The sequence below is a fragment of the Marmota monax genome, unplaced genomic scaffold (genome assembly GCF_021218885.2).
Source record: "Marmota monax isolate L192 unplaced genomic scaffold, Marmota_monax_Labrador192_F-V1.1 WCK01_AAM20220418_F8-fsc00021, whole genome shotgun sequence".
NCBI lineage: Eukaryota > Metazoa > Chordata > Mammalia > Rodentia > Sciuridae > Marmota > Marmota monax.
Window position 1 is genome coordinate 26,356,456 of NW_026695228.1, and position 20,143 is coordinate 26,376,598.

General features: G+C 51.6%; 1 protein-coding gene across 4 annotated transcripts in view; it reads right to left on the reverse strand.

Annotated features, from left to right (window-relative positions):
- The window catches only part of Carm1 (coactivator associated arginine methyltransferase 1), a 46,133-nt gene extending 27,272 nt beyond the window's left edge, over window positions 1-18,861 (reverse strand). For all 4 annotated transcript variants that reach the window (XM_046436545.1, XM_046436543.1, XM_046436544.1 and 1 more), the window contains exon 1: window positions 18,636-18,861. In XM_046436545.1, the coding sequence (XP_046292501.1) occupies window positions 18,636-18,855 (220 nt within the window). In that variant the 5' untranslated portion in view covers window positions 18,856-18,861. The remainder of the gene's footprint in view (window positions 1-18,635) is intronic.
- Window positions 18,862-20,143: the final 1,282 nt, after the last annotated feature.

Genomic DNA, 20,143 nt, shown 5'->3' on the forward strand with positions numbered 1-20,143 from the left:
ACACACACACACACAAAAAAAAAAAAAAAAAAAAAAAAAAAAAGCTGAAGAGAAAGGAAACTGGTTGTGGCTAACCGGAGGCCTACCTATACCATTCACTGGCATGCCCTGGACCTGCCCCAGGGCTTGATACCCAGAGGGGCTTCAACAAACAAAGAGACCTGTCTTGGGGCACTTGGACCATATAGTACAAGGGAACACCCCAAGCCCTAGTCATCTCCTGGTCCACCCTACAAGTCACACAGTATCTAACACAGCCCATTTGCTTGGCTCTCTCCTCTGTTTAACACCCCTCCCGCTAGTGCATTCCTATAGCCCCTGCTACTTGTGAGGCAGAGGTAAGAGGATCACTGCCCAGGAGACCAGCCTGGGCAACACAGTGAGATGCCATCTCCTAAACAAAAATGAGCCGGGTGTGGTGGTGCGTGCCTTGCAATCCCCATGACTTGAGAGGCTGATGCAGGAGAAATCCAAGTTTAAATCCAGCCTCAGCAACTTAGCGAGGCCCTAAGCAACTTAGCAAGATTCTGTCTCAAAATAAAAAAGGACTGGGGATGTGGCTCAGTGGTTGAGCACCGGGGTTTTCTTTGCTTTGATACCAAACAAACAAACAAATGAAAAGCAAAACAAAAACAGTTCTCCATGGCTTTCCAGAGCCTTCCAGAACAAGTTCTAACCCCACACAGGGTCATATCCCCTGCCAGCATCTGCAGCCTCAGTGCAGTGCCTTGTCCCTCCTGCAGTCACACTGGTTTTGCCATTCGCTCAGTGCCCCCAGACCACTGGCAGAAGTTATTTCTAGCCTCTGAGGCTCCTTAGCCAGGAACACCCTCCCCTCTTCCCCTGCCTCTTTGGCACCTCCACCAAGAGGTGCTCCAGCACTTTCTGGATAAGCTCTAATTGCATGGTGACTCCTCATTTGATGTGGGCCTTGCCCATCCACCTGACCAATCTGTGAAGTATGGACTCAGGCTCTGTACATGGCTAGGATGCTGATCTGAATGGTGTCCCCAGGCCCTGACTCTTCTCCTAAGCACAAGAGACAGAGGGTATGGAAGCCCAGGGACCCAAGTCCAAAGCCAGTCTGTCCCTGCCCACAAGTATGGCTTTAGCTGGGGGCCCCTCCACTACTAGGAGATGGTGGGCAGCAACACAGTAATGCTCCCTGTTGTTCTGCCCTCCTTCCCTTCCTCCTTATTTCTAGAAAGCAGTGAAAAAGTAAGGGTTGTCTGCACCCCAGGCTGGGCAGACCTGTGTCAGAGGGACCTAGCAGAAGGGGGACAGTTGGACAGCCTGGAGTTAAGCTTTTTCCTCCTGTGGAACCTTCCAACCTTGCACAAGACAGAGGAGGTTGAGGATGAGACCGAAACACAGTCACCAGCTCAGGGGGGAACAAAAAGGCTACATCTCAAGCCTTTGCCTCTCTAGTGGGACATTATTACTGCCACCAAACAGAGGAATAATTAAGGCTATTTATCTTGGCAGACCTGTGGGGGGAGAGATGTGAAAGGCTTGTCCAAATAAATCACCTCCTACTGCCAAAAAAACAGCCTGCATACCTTCCAGAGAAAAACATTCCACGGCAAAGGAGTAGGTGAGAAAAAGAAAGACCCCCACCCCTTCCCAACTGAAGACAGGTGCCTTCCTAAACTCACCCAGGCACACCCTGCTCCATGCCAAGGTGGGGACAGGGGGCCCAGAGGTGAACATGAAGGCCAAGCCCTTCCTGAGAGCTGAGGGTGAGAGGCAAACAACTCTGCACACCAGTGAGAAGACAGGGCAGCAGGAGCTGGTGGTAAGTGCTGGAAGGAAGCAAAACAGGCTGATGCATAGAGACAGCGTGAGAGTCACACTAGAGTAAAGGAGAGGAGACACTGGGAGTCCCCCTCCACCCCCACCACCACCCCTGCAGTGAAAATCTTGCTTCCAAACCAGTCAGCATCAGAAGCTTCCTCTGTCTCGCATGGTTTAACATCCCAGTGGCCAGAAGGAAGAGATCGCTCTGGGGTCATCCAGCAGGGATGGAGTTAGAGTGATGGCTTCTGGAAACTAAAAAGACCCTTCTCCAGCTGTATGACCTTGGGCCTTAGTTTCCTCATCTGTCCAATGGCATCCTGACATATCCCAAGGGTGGGATGACATAACCCACGTGGAAGGCCTGGCAGCCAGCCCAGTGCACTCTCCTGGAACTGCTCTAGGTCACAGCTGGCAGGCAGCAGAGCCTGGAGAACTGTGTTGGTGTGGGATTCCTAACCTCCTGCCTCCCCACCCCAGTTCTTGCCTCCACCCGGCCTCAGGAGCTCCACTGGAAAACTGGGCATAAATTAAGGATGAAAATCCTCCCCTGCTTCTAGGATTCCACGATAATGGAGGTAGTAGTAATTGTAACAAGGGCTTAATAAATGGAATCAGTCACTATTACTGTCATCAGTGACAGATCAATGCCTGTCTCAGCAAAAAATCCCAGCCACAGGAATCCTAACCCAGCCTCGCCTCACTCACCTGCCATAACCTAAGCTCCATTCTCTAGTGCTGTCCTGAGAGAAGATCCAGAGCAGCTGCTGCCACACTCTGCCCTTTCTAGTAGTATTTAAGGACCATGAAGTCACCCTGGGCTCCTATGGCCAGGCCCCACTCTCTGGGTGAATCCCAGCCCCTCCCCTTGGTCATGCAGACTTGGGGGCCCTGGTCTGGCACTGCTCCTGGTACACTAAAGCACCAAATCTGGGCAACTCTTCCAAGGGCAAGTGACCCCAAAATCCACCTACAGGGCTTGACCCTACAAGGCCCTACTTGCAAACATGAGGAAAGACATACCTAGATATGAATAAGTCCAAAGCAGCAGGAAACTTAATATCCATTGAATGAATGAAGATGCAGCCAATTAAAAGAAGCAGGTTTCAATCTGTAGACACTGATACGTTAAAGTGATCACTTGTATCGTATCAGTAAAAATGAGGGGACCAGCAGAAGAGCTGGTCTAGAAACAATAAAATGACTTTAGGGACTGGCTCTGGGAAGGCAATACTCTTCCATCGGCCCACCCCCCCATTGTTGAAATGTGCATAACTTCAAGCCAAGAGATTTATGCACGTGGGCCTAAAAAACCCAAGGGAAGCTGGCAGCAGTGTGCAGGGAAGATCACGTCACTCTCCAGTAAGCTGAATTTCTACCCTATACATAAAAAGATAACCACACAAAAGGCAGTTGCCACAGCAGGAGAGGCCTGATGTCCATTCCAGTCCACTCCAGAGTGGGCAGGCCTGACTCTGGACCCCAACCCACCCACCCTTTCAGACCCTGCCCAGGTGGGGAGAGCAGTGAGGACAGGCGTGGGCCTCTGCTGTGCCCCAGCTGGAGGAGGAAGGTCAGCTCTATCTTCTCTGCACAATATCTTCCAAAGAAAGCCCTGCACCCATGCCACGGCCCCCAGTCCCAGGGGATGTGATGGAGGTGGGGCAGCAGGCTGGACCACATCAGCTTGCCCCGGGGCAGCAGAGCTTTGGCTTGCATTCCAGGCAGCTGTCACCTGGGAAAGCCCTTCTCCTTTACTGCCAAGAAGACCAAGGCCAGGTGCAGTTACCAGAGCCTGGCTCTAGACTTAGTCAGACCCACATCTGAACCTAGGCTTGGCCACCTGCAAGCAAGGGCCCTTCCCCTCCCTAAGCCTCAGCTTTATTGTCTAGAAAAATAAAATGAAGCATGGCTCAGGCTGTTAGGATGGACACACCCTGTGCCCACAGGCACAAAGCAGGGTGGTGCTGGTACAAAACACAGGTCCCAGTCCCCATGTCCCCAAGGTGCTCTACAGTGAGGCAGAGCAGGAACCCCAGAAAGAATTCTGAACACAAGTTCATGACAGGTCCAGTCCAGGCATCTGACCCTATTCCCCAAGTAGCCAACCCCAGACCCATCTGCCTTGGAAGCCCCTCAAGAGTCAATCTTTACAGCCAGGGAGTGGCCATCTGAACACATGGCTGAACCTGCAGCCAACAGAGAAATTGGTTTCCCATACCACCCACACCATTTGAGGTGTGTGTGTGTGTGTGTGTGTGTGTGTGTGTTTTGCTAGGAATGGAAGCCAGATTGGACATGCTAAGCAAGTGCTCTACCACTGAACTATATTCCCAGCCCCCCCCCTTTTTTTATGGTGCTAAGGGATTGAACCCAGGGCCTTGTGCATGCGAGGCAAATACTCAACCAACTGAGCTATATCCCCAACACTCTTCATTCTTCATTTTAAGTTTCATGGTTACAACTTAAGTTTTCAGGTCATTTCAAAATGACCCCCTAAATGTTGATTCTCAGCAGACGTGTGGGAAGTTAGAGTAGGAAAGTCCCCTTCATTCTCCATTCTCAGTGTTTTAATTTTATTTATTTATTAAATTTTTTGGATACTGGGGATTGAACCCAGGGGCACTTAATCACTGAGCCACATCCCCAGCCCCCTCTTATATTTTTATTTTTTTAATATTTTATTTTTTAGTTGTAGATGGACGCAGTATGTTTATTTTATTTTTATGTGGTGCTGACGATCGAATCCAGGGCCTTGCACGTGCTAGGCGAGCGCTCCACCATTGAGCCACAACCCCAGCCCCCCCTTTTTTTATTTTGAGACAAGGTCTTGCTGAGTTGCTTATGGCCTTGCTAAATTACTGGGGCTGGCCTCAAACTTGTGATCCTCCTGCCTCAACCTCCCAAGCTGCAGGAATTACAGGTGTGAGTCACCACACCCAGTGTGTTTCAATTCTGTTAAGTGGAAATGAGAAGCACAGAGGGACTAGGCATATTGGCCTTTAACATGTTGAACAATCTGACAGCCCCAAAAGACCACTCTCCAATATAGGGCTGGCAACTCAAAAGAGTTTAATCTATTTTAGGAGAATCCCCACGAACATAAGTGTCCAGGAGAATGGCAACAATTCTGAAACCACTCAGAAACAGGACTTGGCCAAGAGGTAACCAATTGGGGATGGTGACATCTTCCTCCAGGGTTCCTGATAGCATCTGCATGGCCCCAGGCTGACCTATCCTCACCCCACCCCCACCAGGTCTGATTTCAAGACACTTCTGCAGGTGGCATGTGGAGAAAGGTCAAGTTGCCTCTGGGGTGACCATGGGATAGAGAAAACTTCCCTCACTGGGGACATGCAGACCTCACAAATCAGCTTTGGGAGGTCAGAGGCCTGGGGAAAACACTGGGCAGGAGGCTCCTAGCAAAGGGCTGGTCCAGAGGAGGTAAGGCCAGCCCTGCCTTTAAGAGTAAAGGCTTCTAGCCTGCCAGGCCCGGTGTGGAGACCCTAAACAGGAGTCTAATTGTGGGGTGTGTAGAAGAGCAACCCCAAGAATAGGACAAGACAAAGAAAGAACTTGGCTTTTCTGAAAAGAACACTAGGGGCAATTAAATGCAAATGTCTCCCTGGCCATGCTAATCAGTTGCTGTGACTGGCCCCTGCTTTGTGGCCACAAAAGGGATGGCAGATGTGCCTGGGGAGTTCTGCAGCCCCTGCAAATGTGAAGCTTAGTGGATAATTATGAAAAAGGGGGGCAAGGCAACAAAACCAGCCTCCCCAGCCCCCTCACTCCACAGGCTGGCCTGTCCTTTCTTCTCGGCTGAGACTTTGAAGCTGTGATTTATGGAACACCAGGCAGTGGAGTGTGATCTGTGCAGAGTCTCAGTGCAGGCACCAAATCACCCTCTGTGCTACCTTAGCCCCATTTTCAAGAGCAGCGAGGGGCTGGGGATGTGGCTCAAGCGGTAGCGCGCTCGCCTGGCATGTGTGTGGCCCGGGTTCGATCCTCAGCACCACATACAAACAAAGATGTTGTGTCTGCCAAAAACTAAAAAATAAATATTAAAAAAAAAAAAAGAGCAGCGATGCTTGGGGACCCAGCAACTGGTCCAAGAGTAAACAAACTCCATCCCAGCCTCTGGAGTCAAAGGAGAATCTGGCTGGGAAGGCCACAGACACCATGTCCAGGATGGCAACGACACAGACCCCTGCCCTCCCCACTGCATGGAGGTAATTGAGCCTGCCTCGTAGGGTCACCATAGCCTGGGACACATGGCTGAGGTAGCAGTGCTTTGTGAGATCCTTAGCAGAAGGGCCATTTTCAGAGTCCCCAAAGACCAGGATAGAATGAGGATGAAAGGGGAGCAGCAGGAGTACCCCAAATTGCACAGGGAAACCGGCTCTCAGAATAGCAGCACCCAGGCCACTCAGGGGCCTCCAGCTGAGGACCAGGGCCGGCTCCCAAGAGGCCAAACTACACAAGATAAGAGGATAGGCCAGGGCAGCTTTAGCAGGGAAGAGGCACGGGGGGAACTGGAGATGGGCAGGAAGAAGCTGCCAGCAGCTGAGGCCCACTCAAAGTTCCTGGCCAGGGCCCATGTTGGAAGAAAGACTTTTGACCATGGGCCCAGAAGAGAAACAGGATGTCCCAGGACTGCGTAGCCTTAGGAAGGGCCTCTGCCAGGCCCCTCAGGGTTCCCAGAGCCTCTCCGGCCCCACCTCAGCTCCTAAACAGGATGTTTGAGTTAGGAGAGCCATGTCCTGCCCAGAGCCTCAGGCTGCCTCACCAGATGTGACTCCAGATGTGGCACAGACAACAAGGTGCCGAGGCTGCCTGAGCAGCCGTGGAATCACCACACAGGAAAGCTGGGAGTTTAGTGAGTTTTTAGTGAGTTTCTAGGAGCCTTCCATGACCAATCCAGTGACAAAGGACACTACCACCAAACCTTCAATGCCTCAGTTTCCTCATTTGTAAATATGAAGGGAGTAATCTGTGGCCACTGTGGCTCCCTGTGAAGACCTGCCAACTTTCAGGGATGTTATGATTGGACCAGTCGATAAATGAAAAGCACTTGGAACAGGGCCTGCAGGGCACTTTGGTCATGCTTAACCATAGTAGGGACTGCAAGCGCTGATAAGCAGGGGCACAAGTGTGGGGAAGGGGGAGTAGGAGCCAGGTGCCCCTGTCCCCCTCACCCCAGGGCTCAGAAGCAGAGGACACAAGTCATAAATCTGGAGGCTCCAGTCTGGGGTCAAAAGGACCTTTCACCTTCCCATATAGCTTCAGGAAGAATGTGTTGAATTCTCTGGAATGTGCCTCTTGGGTCCCTCAATATGCCTTTGATTAGTTATTCATGTGACAAGGGCATCCCTTTTTCACTAGAGCACTGATCAGCTAGGGCCCTTTAGCAGGCCCCGAGTCTCACCCACGCCTGTTGTCAGGCAGGCTGCTATACATAAAACCATTACACTCTGACACGCGTGAGGCACCCAGCGAAAACGAACCCCACCTCCAAGAACACAATTAGCGGGAGGAGAGACCTGCCAACAATGTTAAAGAAAAACAGCCCAGACCGCTCCTGCCAAAACTGTGCGTAGTAATGAATCGCTTTAAAGAGACAGACAAAAAGATGGAATAAAAGGGAAAGGGGCTTTCAGGATCTGTGCAAGAGGCAAGGTGGGGGAGCAGAGCCTCCCCAAACCAGTCTGGACCTGTTTTCAAGAATGGCCAGCCTGGCAGTAAGGGACAAATGGCCCATAGAGAAAGGAGCAGACGTGCGAAGGAGGGACTGCTCAAATAAACAAAAATTACCCAGAGAGTGAAGGACAAGCTGGCTTTGGGTGGCAGAACATGGGTTACACAGGTGACCACAGCTGTCGGATGCATCAAACAGGACACCTAAGGCCCAGACATGTGCCTGTGTAGCCTCAACAGCAATGAAAGAAGTAATAAAAGAAAAGAACCACCCGAGGAGGCCTGGAGCTCCTCGGAATCTCCAGGCCCAACTCCTCTAGGCTAAGTCTGCTTTCAATTTCCTTCATAAAACTGGTTATGGAGGAACAAAGGCGGGGGTGGGAGTCAGGGCCTCCAGATTCTTCAACTCAAGTCTGAGCTGGACAGTGTCAAAAGCACAGAGCGGGACCAAGGCTTCTGTGGGTAGACTGGAAGGAGGGCCCTCTGCTGGTTCCTGGGGCTCTGGATCCAGGAGCAGTTTAGGCAGGTCCCCAAAAGAGGGTCTTAGGAGGATTTCCAAAGCCCCTCTGTACCCCTTGCAGGTCAGCTCTCCCTCGTCTTGGGATTTAATGATCACCCTCACAGTTGAGCATTGCAGAAGCATTTCTCTTTCAGGCTTAGGAGTCAAATAATAATACTATCCAACTAGTCACTAACCTCAAAAAAGCCTTCCATGTTACAAGAAGAAACTGAAAGGAAAGGAAGCAGGGTGGCTCTGCAGCCTGTGTTCTCAGGCACCAGCAGCTTCTGGCCCAGAAAGGGAGAAGGCAAAGGCAAACCAGCCGGGGAAAGCCATTTTGGCCTGCCACAAAGGGGACCCAGGAGTGCAGTGGGACTGGAAACTGAGACGCTACACTGTCCTGCTGCCCCTCACTCAGTGGTCAGCTGCTGCCCCGTCCCAGGAGTTTCCTTCAGTCAACTCTCTGGCCAGGCAGCCTCTCCCCAAGCCCTTCAATGCCATTCTCCACAGGGGACTCCCCGGGCCCCAGCAGGGAGCAGACGGAGTCCACATTCTCTCTGTTCTCTAAAACTGGACTGTGCTGGGGTTGGACAGTGTGTCTGATTTTTGAGGGGCTGTGTCCAGTCACAGATGTCCACCCTGGCCAAAGCCACCTCCCACCAACAAGAAGGCTGAGGCACTTGTCCAGGACCACACCATTCAGAAAGGGTGGAGGGCAGAGCCAGACTTAAGCCCGACCTCCACCATGGGTGTCACTTCCTCCCTGTCACTGTTGGAATGAAAGCCACTACACACTCTGCTGCCCTTGGCTATGCCAGGCCCGAAAGTTCACTCCCAGAGCAGGTCTTCCCACTGCCAGGGAAGTACAGCGTTCCAGACACTATTTTAAGCACTTGACTTCTGTCAGCTCACCGCTCACAACAACCTCTAAAAGAGAAGCGTCAAGTTCCCCACTTTATAGCCAAGGAACCTGAGGCACAGAGTGGTCATGTGGATGGTGACAAGTGGAGTCAGGACTTGGTGGCTCGCCACAAGCCCCACTGTGCCTCCTGCTTTACTTATTCTTCTTTAGTGAGCTTAATGCCCCTTCCTGAGCAGGGAGGCCTTGTGACCAGCCCTCCCCTCAGATTTTATGTAGAGACCCTCCCCCAGCATCCTTAAAAATACCCAAGGCAGGGGCTGGGGTTGTGGCTCAGTGGTAGAGCATACGCCTTGCACGTGTGAGGCACTGAGTTTGATCCTCAGCACCACATAAAAATAAAATAAAGGTATTGTGTTCCATCTACAACTTAAAAATATTAAAAAAAAAAATACCCAAGGCACTAACCCTTTGGGGAACAAGGAACTTTTGAGTGATGGCTGATTTAATACCTGTGGCACCACATTCTCAGACATGCAGGTATGGGACCACGTGTTTACCTCAGGTGTCACTATATCCCCAGCTTCTAAAACAGCAACTGGCAGACAGCAGCTGTTCCGTGAGTTTCTGCGGACTGTCTGAAGCTGGATAAGTGGTGACCTCTGCACCAGAGACAGTGAGGCCACTCTCCAGGCCTACTTCAGGCTGAATGAATGAAAGGGCGGGTCTCCAGGCCCCAGGTGGGGGAAGGTTAGCCTCCCACCTCACTCCATAGCTTCACATGCCTCTCCCCAGCTGCCAGTTGGCTGGGCCCAGCCCCCACCGGGTCCTGCAAGATGGGGACTGCTATCAAGGTTGCCTGTGCCCTCTGGGTCGGAAACCCAGTGTCTGCCCTTGGCTCTAGCTCTCTCTGACTTTTTTCAGCACCTGGAACCACTGGCCTCTCCTTCCTTTCATGTCTTTTCCCCATGTCTCCCAGGACACCCCAGCCCCTTGCAGGGTCTCAACCTGTCCACTCACAGCACTTGCAGCTGACCAGCCAGGGCCAACTGAGTCACTCCTAGGGATGGTTCCTCCAGTGGTTGTCACCCTTTCTTTCTCAGGTCACAGATCCCTCTAAGAATCTGCTGGAGGGGCTGGGGTTGTGGCTCAGTGGTAGAGCGTTTGCCTGGCACACATGAGGCCCTGGGTTCCAACCTCAGCACCACACAGAAATGAAATAAAGATATTATGTCCACCTACAACCAAAAAATAAATATTAAAAAAAAAGAAACTGATGGAAACCAAGGGAGGCTCTGCCCAGAAAAATGGGCTAAGAACCCTCAGTAATACCTAAACCCGTTTACAGGGCACATACACAAACCCAGGCACACAAGGAGGGGTGCCTTAAATGTATTTTCTTCACACCATACCAGGAAGATGTTCCTGTGAACCCCTTTTCAGTCTGGGATGGAAAGAGAATCTCACAGGCTCATCTGAGGTCACAGTCACTGACACTTCACCTTTTACCCTGAAGCAAACAAACCTGTGATCAATTTCTAGGGACTCCTGAGCGGGGGTTGTGACTCAGTGGTGGTAGAGCATTTGCCTGGCATGGACAAGGCCCTGGGTTATAATAAATAAAAAATATTGGGCTGGGGATGTGGCTCAAACGGTAGCGTGCTCACCTGGCATGCGTGCGGCCCAGGTTCGATTCTCAGCACCACATACAAAGATGTTGTGTCCGCCAAATACTAAAAAATAAAAATGTTAAAAAAAAAAAAAAAAAAAAAAAAAAAAAAAAAAAAAAATATATATATATATATATATATATATATATATATATATATATATATATATATATATATATAATTTTGAGGGGCTTATGTGACCCCCCATGCACACCAGGGGCCATCTACAGACCAGATGCAGAATGCCAGCTCTGAGCGGCTAGAAGCCCCTCAGAAGCCTCAGTCCTTCGCCTGGAACAACTGGGCCTGTCCTTCCATCCAGCCCTCTCTCCTCAGTGGTGTTTCCCTGATGTCCTGGCAAACTCACCACCTCCCCAGGTTCTTGAGCAGATCCTAGAGGCAGAGCAGACTTCCCTGGAAAGAGCTACACATGCCTTCCAGAGTCCCCTAGTCTCAGCTGGTACCTCCAAGTCATTGGTGAGTTTGAAAGGCCCTGCCTGTCCACCACATCCAGACCATGACATGGGAGCCCAGCACTTGATGCCTGTGCTGGCCACTCTCCACTCACAAATTCATATAAGGGCCCCCAAACCCCGGCAGGTTGTACACATCACAGTCCTTCACACTTCCACAAGGGCCAGTTTGTTTCAGATGACAACTCTTCTGGTTTTTAGAAAGATGATAATGTACAGGTGACTTATATCACTCTTCTGTAGTCTCTATAATACTCTTATAACCAAGCATGTCTTTTTAACAGAATGTATGACTCAGTGCCACTAAACTGGACACAGAAATTTATAAAGAAGGCCCACATGGCAGCTCACAGCAGAATATGCTGTCAAATAAGTAGTAAAAATAAGTTATATGTTCAGAACTTTTGAGTTTCCAAACTGCACATGAGGCTGTGGGCCTATGCAGGGACCAGATATGGGTATAGAAGGAAAAGGGCCAAGAGGCCAGGACTTTGCAATCAGGGTGGGAAGCCGAGTCCACCTTACTGGAACTGCAGCGCAGTCTCAAACTCAGATGCCTAGAAAAAGGGGCTGGGGGCCTAAAGAGGTAAGAGACTTTTTTTTTTTTTCGTACCAGGGATTGAACACAGTGGCACTTTACCACTGAACTACATCCCCAGTCTTTTTTTTTTTTTTTTCCCAAAAATTTTTTATTTTGAGACAACGTCTCACTGAGTTGTTGAGGGTCTCCATAATTTGCTGAGGCTGGCCTCTAGCTTGCCATTCTCCTTCCTCAGCCTCCTGAGTCACTGGGGTTACAGGTGTGAGATGAGAGACATTTATCCACACTTGATGGAAACCTGGGTTCAAAAAACTGCTTCTTAGCCTGGTATAGTGGCACATGCCTGGTATAGTGACACATGCCTGAGCACAAGAGGCTGAGGCAGAAGAATTGAAGTTCAAGACCGAGTCTGGGTAATTCAGTGAGAACCTGTCTTCAAATAAAAAGTTAAGAAGGCTGGGAGTGGGGTGTGGTTGTGCATGCCAGTAATCTCAGCAATTCAGAAGGCTAAGATAGGAGGATCACAAGTTCAAGGCCAGCCTCAACAATTTAACAAGGCCCTATGCAACTCAGTGAGAGCCTATCTAAAAAAACAAAAAATAAGAAGAGCTAGGGATGTGGCTCAGTGGTTAAGTAACCTTGAGTTCAGGCCCCAATAGAAGTGGGGGGCAGGGAGTAGTCTACCTAGATTTTAACTGCAAGGAACCCTGGGGCAGGTCATTTGTAACTCCTGGACAGGGTTTAAAGCTTTACAATCTAGTCCTTGAGGCCCCTGGGTAGAATTCACCTTTTGTTCCAGAATACAATTCCTGAGCTCTGACCTGCTCTGAAGCAGGCTGAGGGGAGGCCACTCTGCAGCCACATTCCCGTTCCATTCTCCAGCCTAGGAAGCTCCCACAGGCTTCTCTCCCCCTGCTCCTGTAGACCTGGTGTTTTGCTGCTAAAGCAATCTTCAGAAAAGACCCTTTTGTCACGTCTCCTGAAGGGTACACATCTCCTGACCACACAGTGAAAGGCTTGTAAAAGGCAATTCTGGCCAGGTGCAGTGGCACACACCTGTAATCCCAGCCACTCTGAAGGCTGATGAAGAAAAACAAAAGTTCAAGATAACCTAGACAACTGAGTAAGATTCTGTCTCTAAAAAATAAAAACGGCTGAGACTGTAGCTCAGTGGAAGAGCACCCCTGGGTTCAATCCTCAGTACAAAAAAAAAAGCAATTCTGACGCAACCCCGTTTTCCCCTTTTGCTACTCCATTTCTTAAAGGGGACCCCCTTTGTTTCAAGTTGTCCCTTCTCACCGTGTACCTGAGCATCTTTCCATAAGCCAGAAATGTCCTGGCAAGGTGCACATTTTCCCATGGCAGCCAGGGCAAGTCTGCCAGTTATGTTCTCCCTTTCCCGCACAGCAAAAAGCAGCCCTGAATCTAGCTTAGCACATGGCTACTTGGGCTAAAGGCTACATTTCCCAGTCTCCTTTGCATACAACGGACATTCTAGTCCATGGGATGGAAGCAGAAGTGCCCTAAGCCATCTTTCAGAAACCTTCCTTAACAGACATTTGCACCCTTCCTCATTCATCCCTTCTTTTACCCTACTACTGGGAAACCGGAGTGTGAAGACTGGACTCCAGTAGCCATGCTGAACCATGAAGACAGACCTCACGCATGTTTCTTTCTTTCTTTCTTTCTTTTTTGGTACCAGATATTAAACCCAGGGGCACTTAACCACTGAATCACATCCCTAGCTCTTTTTTTTACTTTTTATTTTGAGACAGTGTCTTGCTAAATTGCTGAGGCTGGCCTTAAACTTGTGATCCTCCTGCCTCAGCTTTCCCAAGCCACTGGGATTATAGGCATGCACCACCAAGCTAGGCCAACACCTCACTTTAGAAGTGGTAGCTATTAAGGATCTGGGTCTGGGGACTTCTATACCATCCAGCCCTAGAGACTTGGGTACCTGCCAACCTTCGGATTTAAGCACGAGAGCACAAAAAATTAAATACCATCTTGTTTAAGCACTGCTACTTTGGGTCTCTGTTCCACACAGATAAACTGAATGCTGCTTATTTTTCCTTTCTGAAACATACACACACACACACACACACACACACAGTAGGGTGGGCATCTGGCAGCCCTGGACTTCAAAGCCAGCTCTGCTGCCAGCCCACCATGTCATTTCAGCTGGTCAAGCCCTTTTACCTGTTTTTCCACCAATAAAATGGGATTAGAATCACTGATTCCTAGGACTTTTTAAGGACCAGTGCTAACATAAAGCAAGGGCCACAACCTGCAGGCCAACCTGCCCACACAATCCAGAAAGTGTGGTGCATTTGTGTTGAGCCATCAGGACACTTCACAATGAAAAGAAAGAAAGGATATCTGGTTTGTCTGACTGGGGCCATCTTCCCTACTGGCCCCCCTTCTCCTACCGGCCTCAATCTTTTATCCCAGGATTTGCCATTTTTTTCTGTCAAAAAGGGCCAACAAGTAAATATTTTAGGTTTTAAAGGACACCATGGTCTCGATTAAATATTCCTCTTTGTGGGTCGGCTTTTTTTTGTTGTTTTTTTTAATTCAATGCTTCAAAACTATAAAAGCCTCTCCCAGCTCTGACTGTATAAAAATAGGATGCAGGCTACATTTGGCCCACAGGCCTGAATTTATACTGTCCTTTCCCTTGCTGCCCCCAAGGTCAAGCACTTGAGTCTGTCTACACAAGTTTTTGCACAGCCTGGTGCACAGTAAGTGCTCAATAAATGACAGCAGCGGTTAGCAACATACAGATACTGCTGAAACCACAATGCACTTCTGGTGTTACCAACTTTCTCAATTGTCAGTCCAACTTGACAATAAAGTGTCTTAAGGGCTGGGCACATAACAAACACCCCAGCTGTCAGAGGGGTCCCAAGTCACAAGGGCTCCTGGTTCTGTGGCAGCCAGCCTTTCTTCACCTTCTTTTGACAAAAAGTTTTCCTCTGGGCTCTGCACACACTGGCATGCCCCCCACAAAACCGAAATTTAGCCCCTTTCAAAGTTTGTCTCCCCTGTCTCTTCTTTAAAACAAGCATCAGGGAGAGCACACAACACTGGCCAAACTGACCTGTGCTGATCAAGAAAGAAAAACCACACAGCTATCTCCTGAAAGGAGGCCGTGAAACTGAGGGATTGAGAGTCTGACCTGCTCTCATCCCAGCCCGCCCCACCTCCTCTTCAGGAGAGCAGAGCTGCCTCCCAGAATGCCCAAGGCTGTGCCAGAACTTCCTCAAGGCTCAGAAAGACCAGCCAGAGGACCTCTACCTCTGCCCAGGGATAACGGTGTGGATTTAGTAGCTGCCTGCCATTCGGTCAATCCCATGGATAAAAGCCAGGGTGATCAAATGGCTAGAAGAGGCAGCGAGGGTTGCCTGGGGTTGCAGCAGGATGACCACAGCAGGATCTTCTGCAGCTGTCATCCTTCCCACCAGACAAGGTACAGGTGTCAAGAAACAGGGCCCACAAGTCTCTCTCCCAACACCAGGGGTATAAGACAGTTGGGCAGGCCTGCAGCATAAGGAGCTCTGTCCTAGAACAGCCAGGTCTTTCCTAGGCCACAACAATGCCATCACTCTCAATAACATCTATGAAAAACTTACTGTTTACTGAATGCTTGCTATACGCTGGACACCCTGCTCCACACACCCAATCAACTTCGCCCACTTTCCTGGGCCCCAAGTGGCATGATTCCCACTGCAGAGGAAACAGAGGCCACGCACAGGTAAGTGTTGCTACTAGGTGAGAAAACAGGCTCAGGGAGGTCAAATAGCTAGTTCAGAACCACACAGCTGACCAGAACCTGTCAGACTCCACTTTGAAGACCCTCCCTAGCACCCACAGAAGACTCTGGACTACCACAAATATTCAAGGTAATGGAAGATTTGTGCCCTGGCCAATCCTGACTATTCCTCCCTATGTCCCCACCTACACAGATGCAATTCTGGGAGTCTAGAAGCACAAGTGGGTCACAGCATCTGTGAGGACAGGTCAGTGTCAGTGCTCCTGATGCTTACTCTCTGGGACAAAACATTTAGGCCCCAGAAGGGTCCAGGTGGAAAAAAACTGAAGCCAGGAAAGGAAGTTCATCCCAAGAAAAGGCCCGAAGCTCCCAGCACCCTGCTTCAACCTGGAGGCATAGGGAGAGCTCCCCCTTGGCCCACCCAACTGCCACATCCCCCTCCCATACCCCAGACTGCCTGCAGTACCTCAGACTTTTCCCAGAGGATATGGGCAGACCTACTCTCAAATGGGGTGCATGTAGCCACACACCCCAGCCCTGGGACCATATTCAGAGCATACTCAGAGTAGTTCCTCCCTATGCTCTTAGTCTGTCCCCACTGTTCAGGCTATTTTACCCAAGCAGCAGTCCAACCACTCTAAGGCCATTGCCAGCCCCTAAGGGGAGCAGGTACCACTGCCAAGGAAGGCTTCATTTATTAAGCAAAGGGCTACAACAGACTGAACCATGAGGAAACTGTGACACAAAGTCCCACAGCTAGTAGTAAAGTGGCAGGGCGCAAGATTAGCCTATACAGTATGACCCAAGAAAGCGATGTCAAAGTCCTAATCCCCAGAATTAGGAGGATGACCTTATTTGGAAACGGGGTCTTTGACCACATCATTAAGGATCTCAGGATGACACTGTCCTACATTTAATTTAATGCCAGGTATCATAAGAAAAGATGAGAGCCCAGAGAGAGATTGTGTAAAGACAGAGGCGGAGAGTGGAGTTTTGCTGCCACAAGCGAGCAGTGCCTGAGCCACTGGAAGCTGGAAAAGTGGAGAAAGCATTCTCCCGAGAACCTCCAGAGGGAGCGAGGCCCTGTTGACACCTTGATTTCAGACTTCTGGCCACAAACTAAGAAAGAACACTTTCTGTTTTGTTTTGTTTGTAGCTGTTGATAGACCTTTATTTTATTTATTCATATGCAGTGCTGAGAATCGAACCCAGTGCTTCACACATGCCAGGCAAGTGTGCTACTGCTGAGCCCCAGCCCCAGCCCCAACACGTTCCTGTTGTTTTAAGCCACCAAGTTTGTGTTCATTTGTTACGGCAGCCCTGGGAAATTATTACACCCAGCTCTGATTGCCTCCAGAGCCCATGTTTTTAACTCTCCACTAATGCTACTAAAGTGTAAAGGGGGAGAAATTCTTTCTGACCCCTGAGAATATTATCTGGAATTCAGGATTTCCGTTTGAGAAATCTGGACTTTTTCCCTCTTTAAAGACATTTTGCTTATGAATTACCTCTCACAGAAGATTGCCTGTGTAACTCATGACACTTCAGGATTATCTTTTTTCTTTTTGGTTCTTTCTCTCTTTTTCCTGGGGTGCTGGGGTTCCAATGCAGAATCTCACACACGCCGATACCCCAGCCTACTTTCATGATTATCAACATCAAAAACACAAAATGTAAAAACTCTTCTGAAATGAAATGCTAAGAACAAGGGAAAGTGTGGGGGTTATTTGAGAATTGCCTGTACTATGTTCCTAATAATTGTATAAACTTAAAAACTGTTCTAAATTTTCTTCTTAAAGTTTATTTGAGCAGTTGCAGTGGCACATGCCTATAATCCCGGCAACTCGGAAGGCTGAGGAAGGAAGACTCCAAGTTGGAGGCCAGACTTGGCAACTTAGTTGGACCCTGTCTCAAAATAGTAAAGGGCTGGGGGTGTGGCTCAAGAGAGATAGAATGCCCCTGGGTTAAATCCCCAATACCACACACACACACACACACACACAACACACACACTCACAAGAAAAGAAAAGAAAGAAGACCAAGCCTCCTGGAATTCTTTTCGAGTGTAAGGCCAGGGACTAGCTTGAGAAACTGCTTATTAATGCTTGCCAAATGAATGGGCTTCCTAGGATCTGAGATCCTGCTGAGCTTAGATGTCTGTCCTGAGCTCCCAACCCTTCTTCCCTCTCATCTAGTCCAAGAAGACCCTAGCTCCTCTCCAGTGTGACAAAAGGTGTCACACTTGGGTGACAGACACACTCCTTTAATCTATTTTCAAAGTCAAGGCGAAGGGAGAAGCCCATGTGAACCTACTGCTCCACACACTTCCCTTCAGAACACCCAGTTCCCAGAGTGGCAAAAAATTCCCAGGGGGCCAAAGCTAGTAAAGGCCTTCTCCGTGGCTCCCTAGAGCATCAGGGCAAGAGATCCCATGAGACAAAGGCGAATGAAACAGAATAGCAAAATGTGAACGAGGAATCTGAGAGAAGAGAGGAGAAAAGAAAGAGTAACAAGAAAAAAGAAAAAGGATGAATTACAAAGACTACGGCTGGGGGACGTCTTGGCAAGCACATTTGCGATTTTCCCCCTACTGAAATGTCAGTTTTGAAAGCAGCTTCTGAAAATGCAACTAGATTCTCACATCCCCAAAAAGGCGACAGCAGGCGCGTGGTGAAGGAGGTGGCTGTGTTACCTCTTACTTCTAAGCCTAACAGAAAGCGGCCCTCCCCTTCCACGTTTCCATCCAGAGCCCCTACGGTGGCCCGCACCACCCTCACATGGGCCCTCTCCCCAGCTCTAGAAGTTTCCCACTCGGAGGGTCCTGGAAGCCAAGCCCTCCATAGAGGAGGCACCCCGTTCTCCTGGCCGCCCCAGACTGGGAATTACTTTTCAACTGTCCTTAGTAGTCCAGGGGGTCCCCTGAGATGGCCAGAGGCCGCCCATACCCCACCCTCCTCCCAGCCTGGGCGGCCACACCCGCTCCCGACACCCCCTCGCCCGGCTTCCTCCGAATACCCCTACCACTGTCTGCCCCCCACTTCCTGCCCACAGCCCCCTCCCAAATCTCAGGCCCCTCACTCCCCATTTCGCGCTTTCCTCTTTATTCGGGGCACCTCTCCCCTCTGGCCACCACGCATGCCTTCTTTTCTCTCTCTCTGTCCCTGGATGCCGGCGCTCCACACCCCCTCACTCCCAGCCCCGACTCAGCCCCCGGGACCCCCAGCCAGGTGCCCCCCAGGCTCAGGGCCTCTCCGGGGTCCCCAGACCCGCCAGCCTCGTGCACAACCCCGCGCACTGCGCGGCCCTCGGCCCAAGCCCGGGGCCCCCACTCACGGCTGTAGAGGGCGATGCCCGCCGCGTCCGGGCCGGCGCGCACCTCGAGGCGCAGCGCCTGCTGCTCCGCGTGCCGCTGGATCTCGCCGTTCGCGTCGCCTATGGTGAGGAGGCGGGCGCCGGGGAACACGGACACTGTCGCGCAGGGCCCCGCGCCTCCTGGGACCGCCGCCCCCGCGCCGCCCGCGCCCGGCCCCACCGCCGCAGCCGCCGCTGCCATCTTAGATCCGGCTCCAGGGCCTGCCGCCGCCGCCGCCACCGCCGCCGCGCCCGGGCCCAGGCCGCCGCCGCTGCCGCCGCCGCCGCCGCCGCGCAGGCCGAGGCCGAGGCCGAGCCGGGCAGCGCCACCTGCCGGCCACGCCACGCCTCGCCGCCGCCGCCGCCGCGGCCCGGCCCCGTGTCACAGCGCCCCCTGCTGGAGGTCTTGGGCGCGGGGAACGAGAGAATACACCCGGGGGCGGGGTCGGCCCCGCCCCGCGCGAATGGTCGCCGCTTTGTGAGGTGGCTCCGCCGCACAGGGACGGCGGGGACGGGAGCGTGCGTCAGGGGGCGGTGCACAGCCGCGCGGACACGCCTCTAGGGGATCTGGGCCCCGCCCCCAGGCCGGCGTGGCGCGAACGACCGCGCTTTGTAAAGCGGCGCGATAACTCCGGGAGCGGGACGGAGCGTGCTTCACGGGGCGGCACCGGGTCGCGTGGACACGCCCCCATGGGACCTGGGCCCCGCCCCCACCCCGCGTCGCACGAACGGCCGCGCTTTGTAAGGAGGTGCTGATGCTAGGCGCGGGCGGGGAGGGCACTTGGCCGCGCGGACACTCCCCGACCCCGCCCCGTAGAAACGGCCGCCCTTTGTGAGGCGGCTCCCCAGCCTCAGGGATGTCAGGGGCGGGCTTGACGCCTGGACGGCTCGGACACGCTCCTGGGTCCGCGCTCCACCCCTTGGTCCCGCTCGATTTGGGGTAGCGTCTCGCGGAGGCAAGGCCCAGCTGCCACCAGGGCCCGCCCTATACCAGCCACGCTCCCCTCCCACTGAGACTCTGCGAGGCTCCTGGCTCTGCAGGGGAGCTGAGAGAAGGGCGTGGCCACAGCCTAGGGCACGCCCCCATCCCGTGGCCCTATCCCGGCCACCCTAATGGGAAAGCGGTTTGAGATGCTCCTGGGCCTCCACCTTTAACCTGAACTCCGTCACTGAACTGCTCCTTTCTTTCCCATTATCTCTGCCCCGCCTACTGCCCCTTCCCCAGCCCTGGCCCGTCTCTCTCTTTCCTCTACACAAAACATTCCTCCTCCTCTCCCTGCGGGCCTCCCCTTTCCCTAGTGGTGGGTAGTGACTCCAACAGTGGCTGCTCCTGTGTGCATTGTTCTGGGGCTCATTCGTTTTAGAGGGCCCAGGAGCCGGCTTCCCATTGCCCCTTCTGTAAGGATGGCCTTAGGCCTTAGCCTAAGCAACTCCATTTTAAAAACTCCACTTTGAAACCTGCAGTCTCACCAGGCACACCTCCTAGGAGC